The sequence below is a fragment of the Sturnira hondurensis genome, unplaced genomic scaffold (genome assembly GCF_014824575.4).
Source record: "Sturnira hondurensis isolate 20B ecotype Veracruz unplaced genomic scaffold, ASM1482457v3 Scaffold0024822, whole genome shotgun sequence".
Classification (NCBI taxonomy): Eukaryota; Metazoa; Chordata; class Mammalia; order Chiroptera; family Phyllostomidae; genus Sturnira; species Sturnira hondurensis.
Window position 1 is genome coordinate 2,869,881 of NW_028097453.1, and position 26,022 is coordinate 2,895,902.

At 49.9% G+C, this 26,022-nt stretch overlaps 2 protein-coding genes and 1 pseudogene across 7 annotated transcripts; 2 read left to right on the forward strand and 1 right to left on the reverse strand.

The window, feature by feature from the left end:
• The first annotated feature begins 3,340 nt into the window (after positions 1-3,340).
• LOC118981924 (lactadherin-like) lies at positions 3,341-5,489 on the forward strand (annotated as a pseudogene).
• Positions 5,490-6,430: 941 nt separating this feature from the next.
• AP4B1 (adaptor related protein complex 4 subunit beta 1) lies at positions 6,431-15,833 on the reverse strand. Of its 5 annotated transcripts, none has more exons than XM_037038708.1 (11): positions 15,630-15,833; positions 15,038-15,197; positions 13,448-13,672; positions 12,867-12,997; positions 12,367-12,514; positions 11,340-11,836; positions 9,947-10,030; positions 9,101-9,204; positions 7,932-8,139; positions 7,432-7,713; positions 6,431-7,177 (listed from the first exon to the last, which is right to left on the reverse strand). In XM_037038708.1, the coding sequence occupies exons 2-11, from the start codon at positions 15,148-15,150 to the stop codon at positions 6,750-6,752; spliced, it is 2,220 nt and encodes a 739-aa protein (XP_036894603.1). In that variant the 5' UTR covers positions 15,151-15,197; positions 15,630-15,833; the 3' UTR covers positions 6,431-6,749. The 5 variants fall into 5 exon arrangements, with proteins under 5 accessions (XP_036894603.1, XP_036894604.1, XP_036894602.1 ...); XM_037038709.1 differs by lacking the exon at positions 15,630-15,833 and adding an exon at positions 15,438-15,496; XM_037038707.1 differs by lacking the exon at positions 15,630-15,833 and adding an exon at positions 15,382-15,482.
• A 17-nt stretch (positions 15,834-15,850) lies between these two features.
• On the forward strand, positions 15,851-22,052 carry DCLRE1B (DNA cross-link repair 1B). 2 transcript variants are annotated; one of them, XM_037038712.1, is made up of 4 exons: positions 15,851-16,193; positions 16,857-17,022; positions 17,345-17,527; positions 20,531-22,052. In XM_037038712.1, exons 1-4 carry the CDS (start codon positions 16,005-16,007, stop codon positions 21,613-21,615), a joined length of 1,623 nt encoding a protein of 540 aa, XP_036894607.1. In that variant the 5' UTR covers positions 15,851-16,004; the 3' UTR covers positions 21,616-22,052. The 2 variants fall into 2 exon arrangements, with proteins under 2 accessions (XP_036894607.1, XP_036894608.1); XM_037038713.1 differs by lacking the exon at positions 15,851-16,193 and adding an exon at positions 16,232-16,252.
• The last annotated feature ends 3,970 nt before the right edge of the window (positions 22,053-26,022 follow it).

Sequence of the window (26,022 nt, forward strand, 5' to 3'; positions counted from 1 at the left end):
GGGGTGCTCTAACCTGGTGAATGAGTCAGAGATGCGGGCGTAAATGCTGAGTCAGTTGCTCAGAATGCAATGTCCACCCTGCAAAGTAATCAGAACCACTCTTCTGTTTTCTATTTCATTTTATAAAAACAAATGATTATACCTGGCTGGTGTAGCTCAGCAGATTGAGTGCGGGCCTGTGAACCAGAGGATCGTGGTTCGATTCCCAGTCAGGGCACATGCCTGGGTTGCCGGCCAGTTCCCAGCAGAGGATGCATGAGAGGCAACCACACATTGACATTTCTCTCCCTCTCTCCTTCCCTTCCCCTCTATAGATAAATAAAGAAAATCTTAAAAAAACAAACAAACAAATGATTATAAACTGCTTTAGTCTAGGAACAGGACTCGGTAGCCAAAGGGCCATCTTCATTTGTCATTATGGGTCACTAGGGTTGAAACATTGGTTATCACTAAGTAGGCTTCAGACCTTGAAGGTCAGAAGGTCCCTCAGAGATAATTCAAGGCCAACTGCCTGTCACAGTAGAACTAATCACTGACAATCTAAGGGTTCCAACAAATACATGGACATAAACCCAAAATAATACACAAAAGCGAAACACATCTGCAAGAGACCATCCAACTGGTGTGAACTGGTGCCCAAGGTCAGTGGCAGAACAGAAACTTAAAACCAAGCGGGTGCTGCCTCAAACAGCAAACCTTCCCACACTAATAAGCCACCCTCCTCATTCCACCACCGGTGTGCTCGTGGACACAGCCACCTGTGGCCTCTGATCACGCACGATCGGTATTATAAGGCTACAGATGCGAGGGTGCACTCTCCCAGGCACTGTGGAGTCAGTTTTCCTTCTTTGTTTATTTTCTTTTGGGCCTCCCAAACCATTTCCACTAGCCCACATCCCCTTCACTCTTGTTTTTCTGATATTGTACTAATTATTACTGAAAAACGAGCATAGACTTTTTTCACTGCCAGCTGCTTCTTTTGCCATTCAGGCCACAACAATGTACATTCCCTCTCCCAAAGCCTCATCTCACTGTATCGCTGGCTCAAAGTCTGGGACCTTGGTGTGTGCACCAGGTCGGCATGGGGGTGAGAACTCTCAGCAACAATTCCTCTTAATGTGGAGACCTACAACTAAGGAAATACTGGGTTGGCCAAAAAGTCTGGGTGGTTTTTTCCGTAAGCTAAAAGACATATTTTTCATTTTCGCCAACAGCTCTATTGATTTGGATGTTTTGAGTATGTCGGCTGTCTCCCATGTGGTACAATGTTGACTGTTCTCAATTAGTGTTTCAATTTGCTTGCTATCAACTTTGATTAGTCCATCCGACCGTGAAACATCGTCCAGGGAGAAAACTCCAGCATGAAACTTGACAAGCTATATTTGACACACTCGATCAGTCACAGCACCTTCTCCAGACACTGTACAAATCTTTTCTTGCCTTTCAGTTGCATTGTTACCTTTTTTGAAACAACAAAAATGTTCATATTTTCTTCCATGTCCACATTAAAATGGCTGCACAAACATTCACCAATTGGATGGGTTTTTTTTAAATGCACACTGACATAACAGCTGTAACAATGCAATCTAACAAAATAGTTTTGAATAAGGTTAAAGGCAACTAAGCGCCACTAGCGCCATCTTACAGAAAAAAACAAATGTTTCTTTTTGGCCACCAATAAGTTGTTTGTCTCCCCAAACACCCAATATATGAGAAAGGGATAGAAAAAAAATGTAACACAAATCCCAGTCAAAAGGAGCAGGAGGGGAAGAGGGGCATGTAACAATAAAATCGTGGCCAGGAACCATGTGCATGATCGTCTCTGCAGTGTCCAAAGCTCCACTGTCATTAGACATGTTACATTCTATTTACCAACTAAGAGAGCCATTCAAAGGCCATTCTTCTCAAAAGCACAATATCACCTACCCTCACAGATTTAAAAAGTAAGTACCCAAAATCAACACGTCACATCATCAAACCACATGTCTGCAGAGGCTAAAAAGAGCTCCAAGGAATATTAAATAACTACATTTATTATATATGTATACACACACATTTTATACATATATGTGTGTACATACATATATATACAATGTATTTATAATATGTGTGAGAATATATACACATATACATATTCATATACATATATATACATGGTTTAGTCATTTTGCTTATAAATTAGTAAAACTAAGCTATGGTTAAGACAAATCAGTTCTTCACTGAGATCAGCTTAAAATTACACTTCCAACAGCAATAATTTCATATTGTGCTATGCCCCCTACATGACAGAAAATGGACCAAGTGGAACAACTTCATCTTCGAAAAACTCCAAAGGCTGGGATTCCTTCAGTAACATTTATTCAATTGCTGAGCCATACCTAATTTTCTTTAGGTCAAACTTTTCATTATAGTCTTTAATTTAAAAAAAAGTCAACCAATTGACACAATTTCTGCCACCTACATCCTGTTGGGCTGCCCTTCAAATGGGCAGCGTGCTGAGTTCCACTTGTGTCTAATTCAACAAGTCGAAGTTCGGAAAAGCAACTCTGAAGCTGTTCTGATCCCGGTATTCCCAGTCCCTGTGGATCCAAGGTCTAGAGCTCAGCTGTTCCCAACTGGGGGTCATTTTCACCACCACCCCCCAGAGCACCGTTGGCAACACATGTTCACTTGTCACAACTGGGGGATATATTGGCATCTAGTGGGTACATGTCAGAGAGGCTGCCGACAATCATTGTATCATAAAATCCCCACAACAAAGAATGATTTTGCCCCAAATATCAACAGTGCCAATTTTGAGAAACCCTACTCAAGGTGGAATTCCACTATTTTCTTCATGGTTGATACAACAAAACACACCTCAAGCACCAATCCCAAAACACCCTCAGTATCTGACTTCTTAAACCGTCCCTTCAATAAATACTTGAGTAATCACTAGGTGGCAGACATTGCAAAGGAAACAAAGATCACCACTGTCCTTAGAAATTGTACAGTGGGAACAAACAGCTTGTAAAACCCACGCCCTGACCCTAAATTCGATACTGCCTGTTATCTACGCCGATTAAGAGCCTAGCTGGGAGGAGAAATGGGGGAAAAGCTATTTGGAGGATATGGGGTCCAGCGGTCATGTGAAACCCATCACTAACTTCCCATGGGAACTTTATACATGTCACTCAGTACCGGGTTCTGAGTATATGAAACCACCTGTCAACTTATTTCAGAAGTCAGAATTGGAGTGTCCCTTCCTCTCTGATGACAACTGTGTAACTATTTGTCTCCACTCTGATGGCCCAACCACTTACAGAGCTGAATTTACAGCTCAACTGTATCAACTCCGTGGATGATCACCACAGGTGTGTTTCCCGTCTCCAGCCCAGCTGGTCCTAGCTAGTATTTGGTTTCCCCTGTTCTAGATTCTCTAGTTATTTCTACCTTACCATCATTTTATTAAATCTGTTCTTGCACCCTGGCTGCTGTAGCTCAGTGGATTGAGTGTGAGCTGCGAACCAAAGGGTCACCGCTTCAACTCCCAGTCAGGGCACATGCCTGGGTTGCTGACCAGGTCCCCAGCAGGGGGCCTGTGAGAGGCAACCACACATTGCTGTTTCTCTCCCTCTTTCTCCCTCCCTTTCCCTCTCTCTAAAAAAAAATAAATCTTAAAAAAAAATAAATCTGCCTTAAATTGCCTCAATATATAAAGTGTGGTCAAGTATAAATACAATTAACAGTGATATAAATAGAATTAACGGTGAGAGAAAGCTGCAAGACCAGAGATCCTTCTGGGTCGACGGAAGCTGTGCTGAGACCCCAGCACCGAAAGGCACTGGAGCTGCCGCAGGAAGGCACGTGAGGAGATGCAGGGGGGGAGACCTCTCCGGGCATAACCACAACCAGAGCGGGAGACCACAGAACCCCTCGCTGTCAGCTTGTTCCCTGCACACCATCCCTCGTGCTATAAATGTGAGTTTTAACTCCCCTGTGCCCACCGAGGTTAAAAAGGCAGATACAGGCTTCTGGAACCATTCTGGGCTAGTGCAACTCCCCTCCATGCCAGAAACCCCTGGGAAGGGCGGGGAGACAAACTCTGAATGAAGGAAGTAAAGGTGCCTGACTAGCAGCCAGGCAGAGGTCACGGGGCAGGGGCAGGAGTGAGCACCCCGTGGTCTGCACAGCTGCATCCCCCACCCCACGTGCTCCTGCATGCTGCCCCCTCCACCACCCCGCCTCTGGTGACTTCTGTGACTCCACTGAGTGCCTGAATGGTGGGAGCGATGGGACCTGCTTGTTGGGCCAGGACAGCCTCCCCTTCTACTGCCTCTGCCCTGAAGGCTTCACGGGCCTCCTTTGCAACGAGACTGAGAAAGGTCCTTTCCCAAACCCCTGCCACGACAATGAGTCCCCACCAGGTGATCAATGACTCACACAGCTGGAACTCTTCACCCAGTGTACCTGCAAGTGTCCTCAAGGTTACACAGGCACCCGCTAAGAGGCCATCTGCGCCACACCAGTGGCCATGGAGACCAATGCCACCGTCAACTGGCAGATCTCCGCCTTGTCTGCACTTGGGCTTTGTGGGTGTGCAGCGCCGAACCCCGGAGCTGGCCCACCTACACCGCACAGGAATTGTCAAAGCCAGCAACTACAGTAAGATCCCCGGATCCACATGAAACTGACGTGCAATATGCGGGTGACAGATGTGGTGACACAGGGCACTAGCTGCGCAGGCAGTGCCGAGCAGTGAAGAGTTTCCAGGTGGCTTACAGCCTCAGTGGGGAAACGTCCCAGTCCATCCAGGAAGAAGGGGACTCAGGAGACAAGGTATTTATGGGTAATTTGGACAATGCCTGAAGGCTAACGTCTTTAACTTCCCTTTAGAGGTGCAGTACGTAAGGCTGGTGCCAATTGTCTGCCACGGAGGCTACACCCTGCACTTGGAGCTCCCGGGCTGTGAGTTGAATGGGGGTGCCGAGCCCCTGGGCCAGAAGGACAGTGCCATCCCCAACAGGCACAGGACAGCTTCCACACCTACAGGACCTCGGGCCTGCGTTCCTCCAGCCGGTGGCCTTTCTTTGTGAGGTTCGACAAGCAGAGCAAGCTCAACGCCTGGGCTGCTGGGAGAAACTCTGCATCTGGGTGGCTCAGATCGACTTCGGCTCCCAGCAGCGAGTGACCAGCATCTTCATGCAGGAGGCCTGAGACCCTGGCCACATCCGGTATGCGGCAGCCTCCAAGGTGGCCCACAGCGATGAGGGCATGAATGGGACCCCGTACAGGGAGCTGGGGACAGCAAGGTCTTCCCAGGCAACACGGACAGTGATTCCCACAAGAAGAATGTGTTTGAGAAGCCCTTCCTGGCTCACTTTGTGTGCACCCTGCCCGCAGCCTGGCACCATTGAGTGACCCTGCGTGTGGACTGTCAGGCTGTTGGTTGGCTTGCTGAAGTGACCGGGAAGGCCAAGGGGAACCTGCCCCTTCCCCAGTCCTCCTGACCTGCTGTGGAACCCCTGCCTCCTCCACCTACCCCCAACTACTGATGACAGTGCCCAGGGTAGGGCTTTGGTCCCTCCTACCTTTCTCCATTCTCCTCGCGCCAAACCTCCCACATGCCCCACCTCCCAGCGGCCCCTGGTGCCTAGCCCTCACGCCACCCGACTTCCTTAGGTGCTGTGGGAGTCGAGGAAGTCTGGGATGTGGGTTACCTGCACCTCGACAGCCTGTGTCCTCCACAGGCTGCCTCCCACACCCTGTCCCCACTGCCCTGAGGCTGCCACTCCCACAGCTGCCACCTAGACCCCGACACCCCCCCTTACCTCCCTGGAGACCCCACTTGACCCTTCTGCCGCAGCCTAGAAAGACACAGAAGGGGCTGGGGTGGGCCTGTGGAGAGATGGGAGGAGGCAGGTGGGAAGGGGGCCCTGGGTGCTGGCTCCTCACTGGAGAACAAACACACTGACAGCTTCCAAACTGTACCACTCAAAAAACAGTGACAAGAAGACAGTAACAACAGTGCCGCTAGACGTATGTACTAACTGCTCCCACAGTTTGCAGGGGACCCTCAGTGAAGGCAGTGAGGGTCACAGAAGGCTTCCTGAAAGAGCTCACGACTGAGAACACTGGAAGATAAGACTAGGTGTTACTTAAATAAAGATCTGAAGGGAGGAAATGTTCTAGGCCAGAAATAAAAGCAGGTGTCAAGGCACAGAGGTGAGAGACAGGCCAGCGGATTCGGGGACTGGGGCTCTTTTGCTTTTTGCAAAACCACTTGTAAAAAGTGGTTTTCTTTTGCCAGAACAGAGGGTGTCAGAGGGACTGGTGAGCCATGACACGGAAGACTGGGAACTCTGGCCTCAGACGCATGGGGACATTCAGGGGTTTCTGCACTGGTCTGGGGGAGAAAACACAGCGCCCACAAATGATGACTCCATCGGCATCCACACACATCGAGTGCCTTTAATCAGTGAAACTCCCTGAACCGACCACAAAAGAATGCACACCCAACCCCGACCCCATTCCCACCCCCTCACCACCACTGACCTTTACAACATCACCTGGAAAGATACAGTCATTTACCAGTAGGTCTGAGAGGGATGAGTCAATGGTTTTTGGACAAAAACATAAGAATCCCGATTCCCTGATCTCCCAATCTCCTTTGCGTTTGACATTATCTGGACTCACAAGCAGCTCCAAGCAGAAAGACTAAGAAACTCCGCCAGCTGTTCAACTTACTCCGGACAGGCGGCACAATGCGGCTAGGATTTTATGTCCCCAATGGTTCCCAGCACAGTTGCTAACACAGAGGCGAAGCTGCCCAGGGCCTCAGTCCTCGCCTCGCTCTGCTTCACGGAGACCTGCACTGCCAGGCTCTCGGGCTCCCACAGCAGCTCCGTTAGGAACAGACAGCCGGCGTCATCCTGAGCACTGAGGTAGGCTTTCCAGGGCTGGGCCCCCGCCCTACTCACTGCGACGGTCTGGATGTTCACGACTCGCAGGGCCATCTGGAGCGTGTCAGGACGGACCGCTCCCTGCCAAGGGAGCACCTGCCGATGGGCGACTTCGAGGCTAAGCCAAGCTTTCTCAAAAGTCTCAGCAGCGAGGTGGTGACTGGGGACTAGCATGAGGGCTCCAGAGTCGGGCAGTTCTTGTACCTTCTCCTTGTTCTCTTCAGGAATCAGGGTTCCTGCAAGAGTCAGGACGCTGGTGTCAGAGACGTTCTTAATTTGCAGAAACTACATTTTTTATTTAGATTTCCCAAAGTACACAATGTGACCTTTATCTGTGCATAAATGGCTCAGATGGCCTATGACAAACTTCTTTCTTGCTTACAAGCTCAGGCAGCAGTCTGAGATTTAGCTAGGGCATTCTGCTTCCTAGCAGTCACTGCAAAAGATAACATTTTTTGTGTGACAAGATATAAAGTAAGGACTATGTTACCTGATGCGGCAAAGGCTGCAGTGTTGGGCAGCTCTGGGCCACGACGCTCTGCCCCCTGGCATTTTGAGATGGTGGCCCAGCGGGCTTTGCCATATACTGGCACCAGTGTGTTAAAGTCTGAGGCCCAGCTATTCACAGGTCTTTCTGCCTGATCCTCCAAAAGTCCAAGAGAAGGGTCAGACTTAGGGCTACACAGGATCCACTTAACTTCATCGACGCCAGCTAAGAGGAGGCGATAATAGAAGAGACCTCGGTCCCGCACTGCCATATCCTTTTCTTCCTCTGGGGCAAGACAACGGACTGAGTTAATGAAAACCAAAGACAGTCTTCTCCCACCCCTGTGCCAACCAGAATAGGAGGGGACAGTGAAGGACAGAGGGAACCCCAGGGAGGATTAACATTTTCATCTTCGATCCCAGACGTGATTCACGGAACAAGGCAGGCCGTGGGAATTATCACTAAGGGTCGTGGCCGGCAGTCATCCCGTCAGGAGAACCCACCTATGCAGTAACACAACAGACGCCCCAGCGCGTCCTGGCACTCGGCGGGGCGCGAGAGGAACAGGCGCAGCAGGGCCGTGAGCAGCTCCATCTTCACAGCCGGAAACGTCTCTGACTTCACGTTCTCTGCAAAGTCTTCCAGCACATAAGGTGCGTTGGGAATCCTTTCTCCGTGGACACCCAGTAGCCAAATGAGTGCCTGCCTCCCCTGGGGAATGAAGGGGTAAGAACAAGCACTCGACCTTTCGTTGTCTAAAACACAGGAGACAGGACAGTTACAGGTTTTGCTTTCTCCCTAGTGCCAGCAAAAGAGTGCAATTTTTTATTTTTAAAAATCTTGTACCATGTTGATCTCACCTCCTGCACTTTCTACGTCAAATAGAAATGAAATTCTACTTCGCCAAATGAGACTCAAGACTCTCATGGTCTGTGCTGACGTGGCAACGAAGCTTCTTCAGCTCTGGGCCCTCTCCCCCAACCTGAGGTTCAATGTTCCAGTGAGAACTACTGAAAGGTTTCTCTAACTGACTTCATGCTTACAAAGTAATCATGGTGGTCAACCTGGACTGCCAATCAGAGTCATCTGTAAGGCTTCTTAAAAATATATGTGTCTGCCCTGGCTGGCGTGGCTCAGTGGTTGAGCGCCGGCCTATGAACCAAAGGGGCACCAGTTCAATTCCCAGTCAGGATACATGCCTGGGTTGCGTCCCAGTAGGGGACGCGCAAGAAGCAACCACACAATGTTCTCTCCTTCGTTTCTCCCTTCCCCTCTCTAAATAGTAAGTAAATAAAATCTTAAAAAATGTGCGTGCGTGTGTGTGTGTGTGTAGGTCCTTCATTCCCACATATTTAAGTCAGTGGAACTGAGGTGAAGCCTGGATATTTGTAAAAATTCCACAAATGATTTTGACTTTTATTGTAGCTGAGAGCTCCAAGATCTAAATTTGACTCAAAGCTATTCAAGAGAACAATGATACCAAAATATCTGTAATGAAAACCATAGATAGATCCTAATGTTTTTATACTTTATATCCCATCTGCACCCAAAAGAGACTCTGAGGTGGCCATCAATTCTAAGAATCTCCACTTCAGACACTGGATAGAAAGAACACACAGATGCATGGCAGAGGGCAGGGTCCCTCGGCCTCGAAGCCAAGGAGAATCACTACCTCGCTGTCCTGAATGATGTCCTCACAGCCGGGCAGGGCCTGACACACAGCGTCTGTGCACTGAGGACACAGCCACACCAGGTCTCGGAACGTCTGCACCACCACTACAGCGCAGCTCGGGACACAAGAGCACAGGGTTAGAGCCACCATGCAGGGAGAAGCCTTATGACAAGTCCTCTGTTCAGACCGGATCTTAGGTGAGTTTTTTCAAATGGGCGTTGGAGGGTGGTCAATGACTTTCTGAGAAATGTCTAACGTAGGCCATGATTTTTAAATGAATGTCACTCTTATCAGAGTGACATGGGGAAAAATGAGCAATAGATGTGAAAGCCCTTGGCAAGAAGGTGAAGCTGTAGGCAAATGTAGGGGGATGTTGCTGAATGACACCCCGAAGACCGTATAAATGGAGCTGCCGGGGCTGGGATTACAGTGAGCCAAGCCAGGGGCCGAGGGTGGGCAATTTAGAAAGACACACAGGGTTAGCGCTCATGCAAACCAAGAGTGAGTGCCCCTTTAAATCTGTGTCTCCTCGGCACCTGACTTGCCTCCCCTGCCCCAGCCCCAGAGCCACTGCTTTCATTATGAGGCCATCACAAAACGAGAAGTCAAGGTGGGGAAGTAAGAGGCCAGGCCATCCCGGGCACCCTTCATCATCTACAGTGCAGCCTGTCGCCCCACGGCCACCTTAAGACTCTGGCCTGTTAGATCCCTAGAGACCACACTTCCATGAGGGCAACAGGTGAGGATGCAAAAAAAGTTTAAACAACTATGTTATTCAACAGAAAGTATTTTTTGAGCTCCTACTCTAGGCCAGGCAAGTGACAAAAAGCCCTAGAAAGCCAGTACCTGTGGTGAGGTGCTCCTGTCGAAGCCCCAGCAGCTCCGTTAGGATCTGCACACACTGGTCCGTGTAGGTCCTGGCAATGCTCCCTGGGGACAAGGAGGGAGAAGCAGGGAAAACTGCTCAGTCACATGCTGGCACCTCATTAGTAATTTCCCACCAGCCACAGACAAAAACAACCAGCCCTGGCTGGTGTGGCTCAGCGGACTCAGTGGACTGAGCGCTGGTCACAGGTTTGATTCCTGGTCTAGGGCACATGCCTGGGTTGCAAGCCAGGTCTCCAGTAGGGGGTGCGTGAGAGGCAACCACGCATTAATGTTTCTTTCTCTCTCCTCTCCCCTCCCCTCTCTCTAAAAATAAGTAAATAGAGACAAAGACAACCAGAGGTGCCTAAAGACATCACCCCTTGCTTGATGAAATGTGAATCTAAGTTTGCTATAAAGAAAATTTGGTAAAAATGTACGTTTGTCTGTTTTTCAGTTGAAAACCCAACATCCCTGGAAGACTTTCCCATAGACCAAGGCTGAGAACTCTCAGTAACAAAGAACTTTGTCTGGCAGGCTGGTGAGAGGCAGCGGTGTACGCTACGACACACCTGCACAAAACGTTACTGCTGGGAAGCCTCGACTGCTGCCTCCTGGCTGCAGGATTTCCACTCTCCACCTGGTCCCTCTGCCCTGTCCATAAAGACAGCCACACCTTGTTCCACACAGGAGGCTGCCGCCGCCTCCTCCGCCGCCACCGCCGCCTCCGCCTCCTCCTCCCCGGGAAACCAACATCCAACACTAAGCTCATCCAACACTAAGCTCCCCAGCTGCTGTCATTGTGTGGGTTACTCTAGCTTTTAGATTCCAGAGTAGAATGGAAAGGTCTGTAAGGTTAGGAGGTATTCAGTGTCGGTCCATACTCAGCACTATACGGAGCCCACAGAACTGCTCCATAAACGAGGGTGACTTCACACAGGACCTTGAGTCCGGGAAGCTGCAGTCTGGCCTCAGTTCAGGAGCCTTAAGACCTTGTAGCCATGCAATGACCTTTAGATGTCTGCGTTTCTTCACCTTTAAAATAAGGTTAATTACACTTGTCCACTTTTCCTGACCGCCTCACAAGACAGTGGTAAGATGATGACCAGGAAAGCAATTTGGATAGCAGACAAGAAAAGGCAATACAAATTCTAAGTATTATAATCTGAGTTTCCTGCATTCTCTATCCTGAAAGATACGGCAACACCAGGGTTGACAAAAAACCTTCCTCCCCTCGTTCGTCATCATTGCCCCAATTCTTTGGTGCAAGGCACTGTCTCTGAGGTAAGACTCCTCCCCTCTCGTTCCCTCTGGTTCCACAGAGTCCTAGCTGGGTGGCGGCGGCTCCCAGAAAGGAGAGGCAGCGGACCCCCACCTATGGCGGAGATGGCGGCCTGCGCGAAGTCGGCGGACACGTCGGTGCAGTACCCTCGAAGCTCCTCCAGCACCTGCTGCACGTTCTCGTCGTTCACCAGCTCACACAGTACCTCCACCTTCCGCAGCTTGATGTAGTGCGGCTCCGAGTAGGAGCAGAAAAACTTCTTGTAGTGGCCACTAAAGTGACCCGGCAAACTGTGCAAGATCTGGCGCACGTGACAGAGGGCAACGAAACAGAGCTCGCGGCTCTCTGACGAACAGGCCGCCAGCAACGGGCCCTTGACTCGCACGAGCACATCCGTTTGTACGTGGGGGAACTGCTTTGCCAGGACCAGGAAGAGTTTGGTGGCCCCCATCGCCACACTCGGGCTACTGCTCTTGAGAAAGCTGTCCAAGAGATTAAGAATGTCGAACAGTTCCTCCTCGCTGCGGGGTTGGTAGCGCAGCAGGAAGCTCAGTACTTCGGCCTGACCCCACTGGTCCAGTTTGGGCATTCTATCCAAAAAAGAAAACACAAGCGCTATTTTAGCAACAAAATTAGGACCATCTCCATGCTACTGTCACCTGTTTTCATAACAAAGGGAAACTTCTTAAAAATAGGCTGTGTCATAATCAAACTATTCTTTCTATGTTCTCTTTCAGGTTTACACAAAATACTTTAAATTCTGTGAGTTTACAGTACAAATACACACTCATCTAAGGCCAAAGATGTGATCGTGATCACTCGCCCTAGATCTGGATCTCCTACATTTTAACACCGTGCACATGGCTTAGTTTGGGGGTGTAAAGACTGCAGAGGAGGGCAGGACCTGTCCCCACAGATGTTTCTGCCAGATCACCAAAAGGACCTAAGGCGAGTGACAGAAATTCTCTCTGTGCAATATCAGGAAGTTCATAGTCGTGAACAACTTCCTCTACTACCCTAAAGGTGTTCACAACCTCTCCTTAACTCAACCCACTGATGAGACTCCCTAAGATGCAGATCTCTTCATAATAAAAAGAGCACCGAGGCGAGGCATCCAAACCGATTTAGGAGATGGTGGGCGATGGGCTTATTGATGACAACACCTCCTTCCTGTTTCAGAATTTCCTCTAGAGACCTCAGGCAGTTTACCACCACAATTGGGTCCTGGTCACGCAGCAAACTGTAGAGTTCATTCACCAGGGCACCATCTATAAAAGAGAACGCAGACCTCAGGTAAAGAAAAAGGTTCAGAGCCACAGGAATAGAGCCGCAGCAGGAGCTCCAGGTGGACAAAGCTGAGCTTCTCTGCTCCAAAAATCACAAAGGCAATACAAAGTCAAGGCAAAAAACTTGCCATCTCCACTCCACTCTAAGTAGCTAAGGCAAAGGATCTCACCTGGGCCCCAAAGAAAGGGCTCCTCTAATCTCAGAAAATATCAAGCCTTGCCTCCTACTTAAAGGGACATGCACAGAAACAGGGCTCCATAATCTTTCACAGTGTCATACCTATAGTGCAGGCACAAATACATATTGATTAGGATGGGTTACACTGACACTTACCCACTTCAGAGTCCCCGTGAAGATTATGCATCTTGGCACAACCAAGGACCGCCACCCGCCTGACGTACGAAGCCTTATCCCGCAGACCGTGGAGAACAGGCTGTTGGATGTACTCCTGCACACCAGGCATCCTAGGTAACACACCCGGGTATCAGCCAGATCCTGGAATCCTAGTTTTGACAGTCAGCCCCTAATAACTGAACAGAGGACTCGGTGGATGTCTGAATGTACACTGGTCAGATCATGAATTAGAGAAAGCTGCCGCCAAACTTAAAAGGCCTAGTTGACCTTTCATTTGGAATACTGCTACACGGGCAGCAAAAATACACACACGCACACGTAATTGTTTAGAAATCTTTAACCTGAATTAAGGACTATTTCACCTAGAGTGAGGATGGAAAACTCCCTCTAATGAACCTATGTGGTGTAAGCCAAAGCAACAGCCGAAGACCTGTGTTGTCAGCTTACAACACTGTTTTTCCCAGGATGAAGGAGCTCAAATTCATGATCATTGAAAACCTGCCCTTTGACCTCCTGAACTCATCAGCCCCTGAGAAACAGGCAGGGCAGAGAGTGCTCACCTGAGGCTACACATGCTCCGCAGGGCCAGCCCTCGTACCATCGGGTTGGGGTCCGAACAGTCCTTGCACAGCGTGTTGATGGCCAGCAGGGCCAGATCTGGCTTCAGCGGGGCGTATGTGCACATGTAGTGATAAACCAGCTTCTTCTGAACTATATCGACCGTGGCACTGGCCTTTACCATTTCCATGAAAACACCAGACATGTCCACACCTTGAGTCATGTGCCTGAAACCAACACACATAGCAGGAAGAAGCCAAACTCATAATCCCCAACTCACCATGGGCAGTGTTTTATACCTGTCCTGGTTATCCAACTAGATTGTGATCTCGGAGAGGAAAGCAACCGGGTCCCCCTTGTCTATTACGTTACACCAGGGGCCTGCAATAAGTATTCTCTTCATTCACCCAGCACTTACTCAACTCCTGGTACATTCCAGTGAAATCCAGCTTTTACACATCAGGGAGATGCTCTGGGGACATAATCTTGAAGAAGGTACGGTCTCATATCTTTAACAACTCAAAGACTACTGAGGAGCCAGGCCATAACACCACTAACGAACCGCAGTATAACAGACAGAGGCCTACTACTGCCAGGAAATCACAAAACGTTTCCACAGAGGAAGCAACAGCTGAAGGAGCAGGGCTCACCAGGCAGGTGTGCAGATAGGTAATGACACACGCCCCGTGGCAGAAAGACAGGAGCAAGAATGGTACATTCTTTGGAGTGTACAGTAGAGTGAGCCCAGTGTTCCTTGGGTGCTATGATCTCAAAAAAAAAAAAAGGAGTTTGGACTTTATTCTGTAGACCATTTCCCCATCTATGGTCTCCTACAGGAATCAGATGGGATATTTGTTAAAAATGGAGATTCCTGGGTTCCATTCCACCCTACTGAAATCACAATGACTGTATTGGAGGGAAAAAATGTACATTTTTAAAAGCACCCCAACGGACTTTTGTTCATACTAAAGTTTGTGATCCCCAGCTGCAGGCAAGACGTGTATGTTCAAATTCGTATGTTGGAAAAATCATTCTGCCTGAGATGAGGAGGCAAGGGAACCTGCTAGTACCCTCTTGCGATTGCATTTCACTTGGGAATGAAACCAGAAGAGCAATGCCATTTTTTTTTAAAGGATGGCTATTTAGAACTCTGGATTCATCTGACTTGAGAAGTGAAGATCAAGCGTCATCAAGATTGGTTCCCTGGCTTGGTCAACGGGGTAAACGACATTCTTCAACACACAGATACGTGGAAGAGCAGGTTTGGGGAGGGGAAAGGACGTAAGTGCTATTTCGCATGTCTTTGAAGAAGCATCCTGGGGAAAATGCCACCCAGGCGGAGCGTGTGGGTCTGAAGATAAGAATGGTCTGAACTAGGTATGATACAGGTCTGGGAGTCAGTAGTTCAAAGATATGGACAAAACCAGCCAGCTGAAAAAACGAGGTAAAAATAAGCCTCCGGGGAGAAGACCGAGATGGCACTCCAGAGAAGCAGGAAACCCAAATCCCAGCACTGCCTGGTTCGGCCTTCTGTTCGCCGGGCTGCGGGCCCGTGGGACCCGGGGCGGGGGAGCGAGGGCGTCGGCTGATACCTAATCACTCGCTGGATCACATTCCGGTAGCGCAGCCTGTCGGCCTGAATGTGAGGGTTACTCAGAGCTCTCTTCAGCTCCTTCACCACGTCCTCGGAGCCGAGGTACGGCATCTTCCCGAACGCTCCCGGGGCGGTCACCACAGCCCCAACGTGGGAACCTGGGTAAAGCAAGTGCCAGTGAAACTAGAAGCGGGGTCGCCCCGCGGCCGTGGCCTCCCCGGGGCCTGACACACCCAAGCTTCGCGGGGCTCAGCCCCGCCCCCGGCCCCACCGCCGCAGGCCCTAGGGTTCCTCCCCGGGACTTGCCCACCGGCTCGCTCCGCCCACTGCTCAACCCTCTACCTTTAGGCCCCCGGCGGGATTTCCAGTCCCGCAAGCCCCTGGTCCGCAGACCCCACCCTCTCTCTCCGGAGCCGCCCGTCTGACGCCTCCACGCGGTCGCTGTCCCCGATACGCCCTATCACGCTCTCGGCGGAAGTCCCGCCTCCTCCTCGGAGACCTGGCAGAGCAGCTGCCACTCACGCTTTCCTAGCGAGCGCCGAGCGCCGCCGGGACCCCGACCTTTGGGCGCCCTTCCCCCAGCCTCTCACCTCCGAGCGCGGCCCGCGGCTCCGTCCGGCGGAGCTGTGGCGGGGAATCGGAAATCGGCTGCTTCGGCCTGTCTCCGCCCAGTAGCGCGCGCTTTGAGTGGAGGGCTCCCGCGCGCGCGGGTGGGAATTGACGCTCCGCGCGCGGGTGCGAGCGACGCCCCCCAGGGCGGTTTCCTCGGTGTGCGTTTCCACCTCGACTCCCCGAGCGCCGTCACTTCCTTTTTTCTGCCCGGTCTAGTAACTCATTCCGCTTTTGGGCCGGCTTTTTTGGCCCTGCCCTTGCCCCGGCGTTCCCTTTTCCGAGGCCGCCTGCGGGAGGCTCACTCCGGAGCTCTGGTTCCATGAGGATCCCGCTGGTGACTCCAGCCCGCCACCATGAACGGGGTCCTGATCCCCCACACGCCCATCGCCGTGGACTTTTGGAGCCTGCGCCGGGCTGCTTCCGCACGGCTCTTTTTCTTGTCCCACATGCACTCGGACCACACCGTGGGGCTCTCTAGCACCTGGGCGCGGCCCCTCTACTGCTCCCCAATCACGGCTTTCCTCCTGCACCGACACCTGCAGGTACCGGGAGCTGGAGTCGGGCTCCGAGCGCCGGTCCTGGCGTCTGGGTGGGACGTAAGGTCTATCGCAACCCTGGAGCCACAACGTAGAGGCCAGGAGGACTGGTTGCTACGAGTGCGGGGGTTGTTTGAACCCAGAAATTCATCTTGAGCCGAAACAGGAGTGCGGCTTCTACCTGGCAGACTTAGGAGTGTATCAGCTCTAAGTTGGGGAGACCTTTTAGCCCAACCAAGCAAACTTCCTGCCTTTTCACAAAAGCTAGGCTAATGTTCCCCAAACTTGCCTCATCATAATGTGCTGGGTAGATACACAGATTCTCCACCAGTTCCCTTTCCCCACCCCCATCTGATTCAGTACATACAGCCGGTACTGGTCCTGGAAATCGGGTGGGAAGTTTTTTTAAACAGGTGCCCCCAAGGGATTACAATCAGAAAAGTTTGAGCATCACTGACTAGACTGTTTTCCGGGCTCTTAATTTAGAATTGTACAGAGGGGGTGGGGTGGCGAGTGGGAGAAGGAAGAGGGCATGGTTTAGGAATCCGCATTGCAGCTTCTGCTCCAGGGTGGCTCAGCATTTGGTCAGCTTTCCCTGGTTCAGGAAAAGAATAGCTTCCGGTCCAGGGAGCGGAGTCTGTTCACGGGTCTGAGCAGCTGTTCCCGCAGGTGTCTAAGCAGTGGATCCGAGCCCTGGAGGTTGGTGAGAGCCATGTCCTGCCTCTAGATGAAACTGGGAGAGAGACCATGACCGTAACCTTGATGGATGCCAACCACTGCCCTGGCTCTGTCATGTTTCTCTTTGAAGGATACTTCGGAACCATCCTCTACACAGGTGGGCCTCCCCAGGGCTCCCTCCTACCTTTTCAGCATAGACACTACTTTCTTGAGCAGCCTTAACTCATAGCAGAAGTCTGGAGGCCTCCTAGCTTCATCACATATGAGCTACCGACCCTTTCTTAACTGATTTCTCACGCTTTAAGGGTCCAAACTTTGTAGTGGAGCAGGATAGAGGCATTTCCATAAGAAAGCTCTACTATGCCTGTTAGTTTGGTGCCAGACTCCAGGGCAGTTTTCCACAGGCCAGCAAGCAAATGCCCGTTTGTTGTTGCAGTTGGGAGACTGGACTCCCATCTTTTGTCTCTCTTCGCCCCCAGGTGATTTTCGGTATACACCCTCCATGCTGAAGGAGCCGGCCCTGAGCCTGGGGAAACAGATCCATACCTTATACCTCGACAACACCAACTGCAACCCAGACCTGGCTCTTCCTTCCCAACAAGAAGCCACCCGCCAGATTGTCGAGCTCATTCGAAAGCACCCACAGCACAACGTAAAGATTGGTGAGCAGTTTCCTTTCCTTTTTCTCTCACCCATAGTTCTTTGCAGGTGTCTCCCAGCTTTCACATCTTTGTGCAGCAGACCTCCCCTTCTCCATGAAACCTGCCCTGACCATCTTATTTAAAACTGGCGCCTGCCCACCGTCCCTACTTCCACATCGCCAACTCTTGATCTCCTACCAATTCACCTGTTTTTTCATAGTTCACATTATTTTTCACTGTACCCTATGTTTTTTATATGTTGTTATTTTTTGTTTGTTGTCTGTCCTCCACTTCCCTTGCCCCTACCCCCTCATAAACCCCTTGAGAGCATGGATGAAAGTGGGAAGAAGTCTCGTGTGTTTTGGGCACAGGGAAGCAGCTGCCGGTGGGACAGGAGCACACTAGGGGAGGAGACTGGCGAGGCAGGAGGGGCTGGCATGCTTGTAAAAGACGTTTTGAAGTTTATCCTAAAGGCAACCATTGCTCTTAGGACAAAAAACTTCGTTTCAAGCAGAAGAACAATATTGCAATCATCACCATTTAGTCTTTATTATCTGTCTCCCCCTCTGCTAGATTGTAAATGGCAGGGTTCTTTGTTTTAATTATGGACATGCCCCTAATACCTGATGAGGCATTTCATAAATATCCGTTGCGTGAGTGAATGAAATGTATCAGTAGGCAGATATTCCAGTGAGTGTCGTGCTGAAAATTAGGTACAGTGAGAAACCACCTGTATGCTTGTTCTAATGTTTTCCACAAGAGCACAACACATTTTGGGGACTCTTCTTTTGGAATTGCCTTTTGAGACAGTTTATGAAAGTCACCTTTTGTTTTAAAAAAGGTAATAGGTTTAGTTCTAAATGACGTTTTTGACTGTTTCCAAAATTAGAATAAATCCACAAAGGGGAAAGAAATTGCCACTGTGGTGAATGCTGTAAAAGGATGTGCCCCAAGTTTGAAAGAAGTTTCAGGGTAGGTCAAACGAGGGCGTGGGAAACATTGCGTACCTGCCAGGGTGACTCCCGAACGTGTGGGGGGATAGCCCTTTCTCGCGGGATTGCTTGACTCTCATGCACTGTTGGCCCTACTGTTCTCAGAGTTTTCAGTGCCGTTTCCCCAGAGGAGCACAGCTCACTAGGAGGGTCTGTAGTAGGGCTGGATTCGTTCTGCAAATATATAATAAGCCCCTACTATGTGCCAGCCATTCAGATAAGCAGTGGCGTGAAAAGCTGAATAATATTAGGGCTAACGGTCTAGTAGTAAAGGATCTAAAAGAGGTTTTAAAAAGTTGGGAAGATAGGGAAAGAATAAAGACAATCAGCCACATTTGTGCCTAAAGAGTGAAGATTGGAACCATAGGAATAATGTGGATGTAAAAATATAAGTTCTTTAAAGGAGTTCGCACAGAGTCTGGGTAGGGACTTGAGATACCCCTCCAGAGAGGGTCTGAGAACAGCCGCCGCCCAGGGCTCCCACGTGTCTCCCCGAACCACCACTTAAACGCTGGCCTCCATTTTCCCCCGTGTCAGTACTGCTTGGGCCTTCTCACCGGGACTCCTGCTTTCACCGTCCCTCCGGGCCACAGAGTCACACTGCCGGGTTTTTTAGCGGAAGCCCAGCCTGCTCTGGTCATATTGCTCCTGCAGTTTGAATGAGCCTTTTCCCTCCTGACACGCTGCAGGGACTTCCCCTCACTTGCAGAAGGAAGTGTGAGTTCCTTGGCGGTCCGCACAGCACCCTGCATATGGACCCTGTTTACCTCTCTAGGGTCACCTCTAATTTTTTATTTCAATATTTATTTATTTTTTAGAGAGAGGGGAAGGGAGAGAGAAAGAGAGGGAGAGAAACATCAACTGGTTGCGCCCCCCACACGCCCCGACCAGGGGACGAATCTGCAACCCAGGCCTGTGCCCTGACTGAATTGAACCAGCCCCCTCTTACTTTGCGGGATGACACCCAACCGAGCCACACTGATCAGGGTGTGTCACTTTTTAAAATTAAATGTATTGGGCTGACATTGGTTAATAACATCCAAGTTTCGGGTGTAGAATTCTGTAGTCCATCGTCTGTGTGTTGTATTGTGTGCTCACCACCCAAAGTCTAGTCTCCCTCCATTCACCAGAGTCAGGGGTGGGCAAAAGTAGGTTTACAGTTGTGAGTGCACGTTATTTATTAATTATCGACTCATTTGTATGGCAACTGTAAGCCAACTGTTTTCCACCCCTGTATTTGGTACCCTTTACCCTCTTCATCCTCCCCCCATGCATCCTACCCCTCTGGTAGCCCCGTTTCTGTTGTCTGCGTCTGTGAGTTCATTTGTTTTGTTGCTCGTTCACTGCTTTCTGATTTATGTCCCACATATGAGTGTTTTTTCCCTCCGACTTCTTCCCCTTAGCATGTCACCCCCCAGATCCTCCATGTTGTCGCCTGTGGCTGTATTTCGCCTGGTCTTGTGGTTGAGTAGTGTTCGTTGTGCAAATGCACCGCATCTTCTTTATCCAATCGTCCACTGAAAGGCTAGTGTCGTTTCTTACCGGTTCCTTCCCCGTGCTTTATGAACACCAGCCCCTCTAAAACGTTCCCAGCCATTCCCTTCCCGGGTTTACCTGGACCCACCTTGTAGCACTTAGCTCAGCTGTCATTTTCAGGATTCTTTTTCTGACTTCATCAATGGATAGATTCTTTTCTGTGTGCATGCCTCTAGCATTGCCCTTAACCACGTGGTTTACGGGTTCCCATGGAGATTACACTCCTAGAGGACTGAGACTTCGTTGTCACAGTGTCTGTCCCTTGGTAGGTGCTTTTCTATGTTGAACTGAATGACCGAGTGAATTCTGTGTTAGCTTCTCTGTTTACTCCGTTTTCCGTATATCTCAGCTCACATGCCATCCCACCCCTGATGTATTCCAATTGCTCCGGTCACGTTGTGTATTTCTGTCAAACGTTTGGTTGATTTAGTAGCGTTCTCAACAGCTGCGTTCCCTTCCTTCTCTTCCTTTCCCCAACCCCGTTACCGCTATTCAGGACTCTATAACCTGGGGAAGGAGTCCTTGCTGGAGCAGCTGGCCCTGGAATTTCAGACCTGGGTGGTACTGAGTCCTCGGCGCCTGGAGCTGGTGCAGCTGTTGGGCCTGGCGGACGTGTTCACAGTGGAGGAGAAGGCCGGCCGCATCCATGCCGTGGACCACATGGAAGTCTGCCGTTCCGCCATGCTGCGCTGGAACCAGACCCACCCTACTATTGCGGTCCTTCCCACCAGCCGGCAAATCCACCGCACCCACCCCAATATCCACATCATCCCTTACTCCGACCATTCCTCCTACTCGGAGCTCCGTGCCTTTGTCGCAGCCCTGAAGCCTTGCCAGGTGGTGCCCATTGTCAGGCGACAGCCCTACAGGGACTACTTTCAGGACAGCCTGAGCCCCAGGCTCTCCATGCCCCGGATTCCAGACTCTGTACAGCAGTACATGAGTTCCTCTTCTAGAAAACCCAGTGTCCTGTGCCTGTTAGGAAGGAGGCTCAAGAGGCCAAGAACCCAGGGTGTCATGTTTGAATCTCTTGAGGAAAAGGCTGGTCAATTCCCAGCTGACAGGGACTCAAAGGAGGCCAAGAACAAGAACCTTTGTGGGAACCTTGAGAAGCCGCCCTCCCACCATCCTTTGTGGATTAAGAAGCGGTTGTTCCCAGACCTCTGCAGCAAAGAGTGGGGTGGGGCAGTCCCTTTCTCTGAGTCCCAGAAGAGGGTGACCGTACTGACTGCCCCCTTGGGTTTTTCAGTTCATTTAAGGTCCACAGATGAGGAATTTATCTCTCCAGAAGCTGGGGAGGAAGTTGGTGTAGGGCCCCACGTGGTCCCCAGGGATGACAGCGATGGCTCAGCAGCCTCTGGGACCCAGCCCGCAAGGGGGCACCGGGACTCACCCCTGTCTCATGGCAGCAAGCCTCTCCCTCTTTTGGCTCCTGAGTTCAGCAGCCTGACGCTGAAATACCTCCTGACTCCAGTGAAGTTTTTCCAGGCGAGGTTCTCTTCCAGGGGCTTCGACCGGCAAGTGGAAGAATACCACAGATCCTTGCTGAGTCTAGACAGAGGAGCCTATAACCTTGTTTGATCCGGCATTACAGTTTGAAAGGATGATGGCTGGTGGGGGGTTGTTGAGGGCCTTTCCCATCTTCCCAGGATCCTTTGGGGCTCACCTTGGAGCAAGACTAATTTGAGTGTGTTCTCTGGAAGCCTAACGCCTACAGACTTTTGTAACTTTATTATGGTTGCAACTTTAGTTTATGGTTGATTGTTTGAAAACCATTTTCATTAAAACCTCTTCACAGTATAAGTCCATGTTAGGTTCTGAGGAGGCCTGCATGGCCATCTGTTTACATTTCTTTAATACAGTATTTGGCCAACATTTTAGAACATGCACTTCTGTTAGGTGGCTGTTGAAAGAGTTAAAGAGTCTGAGTCAAAAAGGCCCAGGGTGCCCTGGCTGGCGTGGCTCAGTAGACTGAGTGCAGGACTGTGAAGCAAAGGGTTGCTAGTTCGATTCCCAGTCAGGGCACATTCCTGGGTTGCAGGCCAGGTCCGTGGTGGGGGGCATGGGAGAGGCAACCACATACTGATGTTTCTCTCCCACTCTTCTTCCCTTCCCCTTTCCCTAAAAATAAATAAAACCTTTTTTTAAAGGCCCAGGTTATTCCCATTGTTATTTTGTATGCATTATGCCATTCTCCTTGTCCTTCCTTCCTTTTCCTACACCAAGGTCCCTAGGTAGTTCTTTTTTTAAATTAGGAATTGTGCTGGAGGACAAAGTGGTCATCCAGGCAGCACGTTCCAGTCCTGAACGACACTGACTGCTGTGACCCCATCCAAGTGACTTCCTGTCTCTGCCTCTGGGAGGGAACAGGAAGTGATGACGAGCCCTGGAACAGTGGAGAAAAATTCCATCTTTGCCTCCATGAGAGTTTGCAGTTGGTGTCACTGGGGACCTAACTGGAACAGGGCCAGCTGGGGGATTGGGCACCCCTCACCAAGGCAGTATCCGAGACCAGGCTTAGGGTACGATGGGCCTCCCAGCTGCCTGGAGGCCCTGACTTTGAAATAAAGTTGCAAAAGATCAAATGGGCTGCCAGATAGTCCTGATTGTGCACATAGCTGGGATATTTACTGCCTGCCCCCCACCCCCACGTCCCTGGGTTGAGTAGGGCGCCAGAGCACACAGTCTGTTTTTCTCAGTATCCAGGGCAGAGACCAAGGAGCCAGCTGGTGGAGGGGGTGGGGGCGTGCAGCCCTGCCCTGGCCTTCTGCTCCAGCCTGATAAGATGCCAAGCCACTAAGCAGGACAGCAGATCTCACAGGCTCAGAGAGGGCACAGGCATGCAGCACTGGGCACGTGGAGAAACACTGCTTCAGAAAGGGTCCTCAGTCCTTCGTGATGGGGCCCCTGTTTCTTCCCTGGAAAAAACAGTTGTATCCTTTGGAGGAAGATAGGAAGAGTTTAGGAGCCATTCTAGGGCTCGGCTCATGGGCAAGCTGTCCACGGCTGTGCGTTGACAGTGACCTTCCCTGGAAGCCTCCTGAGGGCCCACTGGGAGCTGCAGCCTGTGGGCCTGTGGGGCCGCAGGAAACAGGCCTTGTCCTGGGCTGGAGTCCAGGGCGCCCTGGGCCCACAGGCCACAAGAGACAGCACAGCCTTCCCCGACCACGGAGCAGACCGAGATGCCCACCTCTGCTGGTGGCTACGGAGGGCAGATAATTGGGGAAATGCCCAGCTCACTGCCCACCACGTAATGGGGGCTTGAAGTACTGGGTCTCTTAGCCTCTGGTTCTGTAAAAAAATTAAATCTAAAATGAAAAACTTGGGGAATCATATGAAAATACAATGAAAAGCTAAAATTCCTTCAGGTAAGACAATTGTTTTAGCCCTTTTCTGCACATGTAAATGTATTAAATATACAAGTTTTTCCAAAATTGGGGTAGCACTATATATAGTTTTATATTCTGAAGGTTACATAGTATCTTCAGCCTTTCCTTGTATTACTAAATATTCAACATGTATTTGTAATAGTATGTTAAATATTTTAATAGTATGATGCCATATGATATGGGTGTATCTTAAATCATTCCCATAATATTCAAAATTTTCTCTGTCTTTTCCATAACTATATATATTACAGTGACCACCCTTGTGCATTCATCACGGTATTTAAAAAATGTTTTTTAAATTTTATTGATTTTTAGAGAGGGAGGGAGAGAAAGAATCATCGATTTGTTGTTCCACCAATGGATGCATTCATTGATTGATTCCTGTATGTGCCCTGACCGGGGGGTCAAACCCATAACCTTGACATAGCAGGATGACACTCTAACCACTGAACTACCCCACCAGGGCTCATGGTACTTTTGATTATTAAACTACCGAAAGTGGGATTATGTTTAAAGTTCTTGGTGTACGTTGTGCCCTTATCCTCCAGAAGGGTTTTCTTACCACCCTTTCTGCAGAGGAAGGACAGTGTTAGACTACCTCAAAGGCTCATTAAGTCCAAATACTGTTATTAGCATGGTACATGTAAACACTCGGAAAGTCATCATTTGTACCAATAGAGACTCACTAAGCTGTGTGGGCAAGGCTTAGCTGGGCTTCCTCCGGGAGCCTCTAGCTGTCCCAGTTCCAGGCTGCCCAAAGGTGTCTGGGAGAGATAAGGTAGTCTTCAGTAGGGGGGCCCTCAGGGGGGTGTTATCTCCTAGCAACAAGGGGACAAGTCCACTCTTGTGACATGCTGTGTCACCCATCTTCCTTGAAGTGGGATCTGTAGGAATTCAAGTGGAGGAGTAGAAGCAGGGGGCTGTGAGAAACTTGGTGTTGGTGGCAAGTTTATGTATCAGTAATGGGAAAATTCCATACTATTCTCCTAAAGTACATTTGTCTGGCTTCTAATAGGGATTGGCAATTACCTTCTTTGTTTTGCTTTCTCAATATTCTCTCACGTTGAAATGCTGCATGGCCTATATCTAAGTAGCCACTTTATTTATGGAGTCTAAGCATGACCCCCATAGGTCTATGAAGATCTTGCATTAGTCCTGGAGGTCCTAGGAGAAAGGAAGTTCCCTAGAGATGACTTAAGTTATTTGTTTCAGGATCGATGAAGAAACTTGTACTTTTCCACAAGGATACTGACAGCCCCTTAGAGAAGAAAATCTGCATAGCTGGCTTTGCACGGCTGTCTCTCATTCCTGACTCAGACAGACTTCCCGTTGTGGTAGGAAATAGGAGAGGTGAGTGTGCTGGTTCGAGAAAAGGGATTTTGGTCCTGGCCGGGTAGCTCAGTAGGTTAGCGTGTAGTCCCGATGTACCAACATTGCGGTTCGATCCCAAGTCAGGGCCCAGACAAGAGTCAACCAATGAATGCATAAATGAGTGGAACAACAAATCCACGCATCTCCCTCCCTTTCTCTCTCCCCCTCCCCACTTCCTGTCTCTCTCTTAAAACCAATACATTAAAAAAAAGGAGAGATTTGGACCTAGGTTCTCTCAACTCCACTCCCAGGGAGACAGTTCACTCTGCGTTCTTCAAGTGGTTCTGGAGCACGAGAGATCGTGTCTGGGGGTCCACGTGCACGTATTCTGACACTACCACTGCTGAGCAGGGGTCAGCGTTGTTACCTGCCTCCCACCCTTCACCCTCCCTAACCACCATCACCACCACCACCACAAGCTATTTTGTCTTGGGTTCCTAGTGCTTCCCACTTTCTGTTCCCTGGGACATCCCACTGACATCGATTCGGAATGATTCTGCTTGCCTTTATAATCATACAATTGCGAACAAAGACAATTGTAAATCCCTTCCCATGTGGGATTTACATTCTAAAGGAGACAGTAGAAATAACTACCCGGAAGTGAGAAGTGCCAAGAAGAAAATAAAACTGGCTGATAGTGTGGGGGGAAGACAGATGCGGGTTGAGGAAGGCACCCATGGGATTGACACGTAAGCTGCACCCTGAGTGATGGAAAGGAGCCAGGGGGTGAAGACCTGGAGGGATCATCAGCGCAAAGACCGTGTGATGGGCATGCACTTTGCGCCTGGGGAGCATAAAGAAGAGTATGTGGCCAGGCAGGAGAAGAAAAGGAACTCAGAGAGGTTGGATCAGGAGTGATGTAGCAAAAATGAGGAGTTTGGGGGGAGGGGAGGTTTCTTACATTTTTTAAATTAAATTATTTTATTATATTTTATTGATTATGCTATTACAGTTGTCCTGATTCTTCCCCCTTTGCTCACCTCCACATAGTACCCCCTACACACCCTCAGGCAATCCCCCCCACCATAGTTCATGTCCATAGGTAAGGTCTTTGGCTCCTCCATTTCCGATACTGTACTTCACATCCCATGGCTATTCTTTTTTTTTAATTTTTTAAAAAATTTTCTTTATTTATCTTTAGAGGGGAAGGGAAGGAGAGAGGGAGAGAAATATCATTGTACGGTTGCCTCTCGTGAACCCCCTGTTAGGAACTGCATCCCTGCTGGGA